At 40.6% G+C, this 5,549-nt stretch overlaps 1 protein-coding gene across 1 annotated transcript in view; it reads left to right on the top strand.

The window, feature by feature from the left end:
- The first annotated feature begins 499 nt into the window (after positions 1-499).
- NDUFB4 (NADH dehydrogenase (ubiquinone) 1 beta subcomplex, 4, 15kDa) overlaps positions 500-5,549 on the top strand; it is a 7,507-nt gene continuing 2,457 nt past the window's right edge. The window contains exons 1-2 of the mRNA XM_006884250.1: positions 500-679; positions 4,358-4,504. Coding sequence (XP_006884312.1) covers positions 500-679; positions 4,358-4,504 — 327 coding nt within the window. The remainder of the gene's footprint in view (positions 680-4,357; positions 4,505-5,549) is intronic.

Below are 5,549 nucleotides of genomic sequence, written 5' to 3'. Positions count from 1 at the left end.
TTTTTTCTTAGTTGAGACTAATGTCTTGCAAAGCATCTTGGCATTTATTATCTTATTTCTTTGTCTTAGCAAGCTTGCTAAGTGGCCAAAATAGGGATCATGAACTCTCCGTATTTTGAGAAACAATAGTGGTGACTTGCATGAGGTCATAGAGTATGAATGGACCCACAATGAATCCTAGGGCTTCTGATTCCAGTCTGGTATTGCAGTCCCCGCTAAGCTCACCTCACATAGTAAGTTCTGATTATGCCAGTAAAGATAAAGCAGCTCGGAAGAAGGATCAACGGAAATATAGATAGGTAAGGGGAAAGGAAAGACAACACACGCACAAAAAACAAAGGGGCAATGAGAATGAGCGGAAAGGACAGGCTGAAACCAGGTTAAAACACTTTCCTTTGACCTCTGGGTGATGCGCATGCGCAGTTTCTCAGCCTGAAGGTCAACCTAAACCGGGCGGTATTAGAGCTGCGCAGGCGCAATTGCGTGCCCTGGCGCCAAGATGTCGTTCCCCAAGTACAAGCCATCGCGCCTGGCCACTCTACCTACTACCCTCGACCCAGCCGAATACAACATCTCTCTAGAGACCCGGCAGGCTCAAGTCGAGCGGCTGGCCATTAGATCCCGGCTTAAACGGGAGTATCTGCTTCAGCTCAATGACCCCAACCGGAAGACGATCATTGTAAGTGGGAGACTGGCCGGGCGGGGGTCGGGAGGCCGGAGCAGTGGCTGCCGGAGGGGGCGGCGGGTCAGAAGCCCTGAGACCGAGCCAGCCTCTTCCAGGCCCACACCATCTCACTGGCCCTCTGACCTTGGGCTTAGTGGTCCCCAGTGTTGGTTCTGGACTCACATTTGGCCTCGGTTTGAGTCCTGGCAGCTGGATCATTCTCCTCCTTGGGTGATCTTGAGAAAGTCAAGACCCTGGTTATAGAAACGGAGGATAATAGATGTTTTCCTTCGAGATAAAGCACATGGTGGGCCAAGCACAGTTCCTGATGAGTTCAGAAAAGTTTCAAGTGTATACAATTGTAAAAATTTGTTTTCCACTCTTCATTTCACAGTTTGGAGCAAAAAGTACCCGCTCCCCATGGGAATATGATGATTCTTCAACCTGAGTCTTTTAAAGATTCCACAGCCTCTTGCAGTTTTGGCTTTTAGAGTTCAACCACAGGACCCTCCATGCTGGCAAAGCGTGTGACCCTGGGAATGTATCTGGTGGCTTAATGCTCAGGAGTTGCCTTGCCAACCTAAAGGCAAGCGGTTCAAAGCCATCAGCTGCTCCAGGGGAAGCAGATGGGTAGTCTCTCATGTGATTTACTTCCTCTGAAAACTCACTAGACAGTCGATTCAGACTTGATGGAACACGACAACTGAACCTTACGTTCCTGATCTTTAGGTGAAAATGGCGAATCATTGTGTGGTTAAATGAGATAGTCTATACCCTAGGTATTTAGTAAATTGAAAACGGTTATTTTTTTTAACAGATGTGCTTTTACTAATTTTACAGAGATTTAAATATGATGTCAAATATAATTTTTTTAAGAAAAAAACAAACCCAAATTTCCCAACAAGTGTGTATGGTTATTTGAAAGTTGTAAGGATTGAAGGAACCGTTGCAGTGTGCCTTTCCAGTGTGTTATTTTTATCACAGTTATTCATTGTTAAGCTGTATTACTATCCCCGTTTTACAGATTAGAAGACAACATAAAAAGGAGAGGTAGCTCACACAGCCATACACACTTGGCAAGGAGTTGAGCAAAATTTTAATCCTGCTCTTTGTAATTCAGAGCTGCTCTGTACACCTATTTGGTTCTCTAGTCTTCATCCATAACCTTGTTGGCTGGAAAAGAAAGTGTGAGAGATAGTAAAGGCACACTCCTGAGAGTGTTTATTTGGGTCAGTAACATAGTTCCTTACCACTCAGCTGCCAGAGCTCCCTTGGAAAGGCAGAAGGTCAGCAAAAGAGAGGAAGACCCTTCTCGAGATTGGTTGACACAGTAACTCCAGCAGTGAGCTTGAGAATGAAGAGGTTGTGAGTGTGGTGCGGGATATAGCGCAAGGTTTCAAGTTGTGGTTCATAGGGTTACTGGGAGTCTCAGTTGATTCATTGGCATCTAACAACAGCCTGTGATTCCATTTGATACACAGGTAGCATTGATACAGGTGAAAAGGAGCGAGGCCTTGGAGCCAGATAGAGCTAAAATTCAAACCTCATATCTTTTACTTTGTGGTTCTGTAATCAAGGCCATTTCTCACTTCTAAAATAGAGGTAAAAATACCCATAGTTTTTGTTTGTTCTGAAATTGAAATGGATATCTCACATTTACTTATTGACCAATTTAAATTCCCTGACCAGTCTTTAGGAATAATTCATTCATTTGGTCAAAAAATAATTGCTCAGGACCTGTTGTATGCTGACCCCATTTTGGATGCTAAAATTATAATGGAACACTTTAAATTTCTGTTCTAAGACTTTCTATGGGGGAGACAACTAATGCTTGGACACAAAGGATTTAGCATCAGGGAGCGTGATGAAGTGACAAGAAAAAAATATGGAAAGGAATTAGGAGTGTGTGTGTGTGTACAGATGTGTAATAGGAAGGAGGAACAGCTGTAATTTAGATAGACTGGTGGTGACCGGGAAGGGCCTCTCTTAGAAGCTGATATTTAGTTAGTCTTTACTCCTGTGAAGCTTTATGAGGGAGAGAAGAGAGCAAGGAGCCTTAGTCAAGAATGTTCCTAATTAAGATAATAAAAAAAAATTTTGAAAAGGACAAGCTCTGGTGGTCTAGTGGCAAGAAGCTGCACTGCAATCCCAGAGGTGCGCGGTTCGAATCCACCAGGATGCTCTCTAGAGAAGGAAGGACAGTCTCCTCCTATACCAGTCAGATCCGATTTGTCGGTGTACACACACACACACACACACACACACACAATAATAATAATTTTTTAAAAATCTGAAAAGAATGTTCCTAATTAATGAGGAAAAAGATCAGAGTTCATTGTAACTAAAGTGGAGGAATGTAAGGGCAGAGTAAGAAGAGATGAATAATACAGAGAAATGCCTAGGTCTAGGTTATCCTGGGTCTTATAGGCCATTGGTAGGATTTTTACCGTGTGGGTTTTGGGGGTCATGACCAGTTGCCATTGAGTTGTTTCCAAGTCATAGCAATCTTCAGTGTCAGAGTAGAACTGTATGCGTAGGGTTTTCAATAGCTGACCACTAGTCCTTCCAGGAGCTCACTGAGTGAATTAATACCCTTAAAAATTCCAAGGAGTCATATTACTGTGTCCTAACACTGAGCTGGGATATACAAGAGGCAAGGGTTTTTTGGATTGGATATTTATTCATATACACATATAGCAGAAGGGATAGATGATTAAAATAATAATAGTCCAGTAAGTGCTTCAGATTGTCACTCTTTATAAGCGGATTTGTGCTGTCTGCATAATGTAGGTTTTTTATGAAGTCCTGATGTCACACTTTTCGTAGAAGTTTAGCTTCTTGAATTATTTGCTTAGCATATAGATGGAATAGGTATAGAGAAAAGACACACACACCTTTCCCAATTTTAAGCCATGCGGTATCCCTTTGTTCTGTTTGAATGACTGCTTCTTGGTCTATGTATAGGTTTCATATTCATAATTAAGTGTTCTGAAATTCTCATGCTTCTTGATGCTAGTCATACTTATTTATAAATGATCCACGCAGTCAGATGCCTTTACTATAAGACACAATTAAGCTTTTTTTAAAAGCTATATTTTTTCCTCCAGGGTATTGTGATCAAACGGTCCCTTGAACCTACACATTCACTGCTTTTATGTTTTCTTTTAGAATACATATAATAATACCACTGAATCCTCTCCTGCAACTTTGTTGTGTCCTAGAAACACCAGTGTGGATGCTATCATGAGAAAAGGTTCAAGAAATAAAATCTAAAACACTACACAGCTCATAAAACCAGCTTGTGTTCATGAATACTAAAAGGTTGTGATGATCACACTTTGTTAAAAACAGTGAAATGAAAAACCAGGAAAGAGTAGATAAAAATGAGCAAGGAAAAAGAATGTAGCTCCTTGGGCATTTTAAAATAGTGAGGATTCTTAAATAAATGGAAAGTTGAAGTGTGATATAAGAGGCTTTAAAATTCAGAAGGATTTGAACAGGATCATCAGAGAATTATTCAACATACTAGAAATGAAAGACTGTCCCTGAGGCACTTTTAAGATTATTCAGGGTATACTTTAATCCTTGTAGCAAGGGTAAGGCATGTCTCCTCTTCCACACAGGTCCTTATGGAATGCCTTCAAAATGTGACACTTAAAGCCTAACAGGCTGCTTCTTTTTTTTTTATTTTAGGAAGATCCTGCCTTGACTCGTTGGACATATGCAAGATCAGCAAATATATATCCCAGTTTCAGGCCCACTCCCAAGCTCGCTCTCACAGGAGCTGTGTTTGGCCTTGGGCCCCTCTTCTTCTGGTACTACGTTTTCAAAACCGAGAGAGTAAGTGTCAGGGCCTGATGTTGATCACTGTGGGATAGACCCAGTTGCAGCTTTTTCTCTTTGATCAATGCTGCCATTGCCTCGCCTGTGTCTGCCTTGGACTCTTCCTTCTGCTTCTGTACCTTTTCTTCTTTATCCCTGTTTAGCAGGAGTTCAGACTTTCCAAATATATGCTTAGTTGTCTTAATTGTTTCTGCTCATAGTAACCCGTGGGTTTTAATCTAAGGAAATGTAATGGCTTTGCTTGGATTTAAAATAATAAAGTGATCAGTCTGAATTTCTAAAACCTGAATTTAGTTCAAGAAAGATTTTTCCTGGTGTATTTTAGATAATAATAAAAGAAAGTAGTATTATACAAGGGGATATAGAAATAATATTTTCAAAGAGTGAATTCTTTTTTTATTAGAAAATAAGCAGAAATGAAATTATTCTGTTCTGACTAACCTTAGATATTATCCTTGTAAATTTCTTATTTTAAAAATTCATTTGTTTATAGAATACTTACTGGGTTGAGTTATTAAACTGTTCAGTGTGTTCTTTATTTGGGTGAATTCTAATTCTGCTGGTCACATTTTGTGAATTAACTTTAAAACTAATTAATACCCTAGTGTCAGAGGAATACTAGCTGCCAGTGCAGCTACTGCACTGTGATCAAAGGCCTAGGTATATGACTGTCCAGGAAGCTAAGCTTATCTTTGACATTTGATCACCTCCTTCCAGGTCTGAGGCCTCACATTGCCATCTAGACTGGAGCCTGCTCATCTGGCTCCACTCGAGACTAAACTCGCCACTCTACTGTTAGAGCTCATGCATTTTCATTATTTGACAAATTATGTACGTAATACAGAAGATGGGGACCAGACTTTCCCAGAAAATGTTTGGATTTTGCTCTTATTGTATGGGCTGGGGTTTTTTTTTTAGTGGATTTATATATGCCTTATTGCTCAAATTGCCAGAAGTCCAGGCTGGGTTTAGAAGGGGTCGTGGTACTAGGGATATTGTAGCTGATGTTAGATGGATCTTAGCTGAAAGCAGGGAATACCAG

The sequence above is a fragment of the Elephantulus edwardii genome, unplaced genomic scaffold (assembly GCF_000299155.1).
Source record: "Elephantulus edwardii isolate Elephantulus edwardi_28Jun2011 unplaced genomic scaffold, EleEdw1.0 scaffold00032, whole genome shotgun sequence".
NCBI lineage: Eukaryota > Metazoa > Chordata > Mammalia > Macroscelidea > Macroscelididae > Elephantulus > Elephantulus edwardii.
This window is presented reverse-complemented; position numbering and strand designations above follow the sequence as displayed.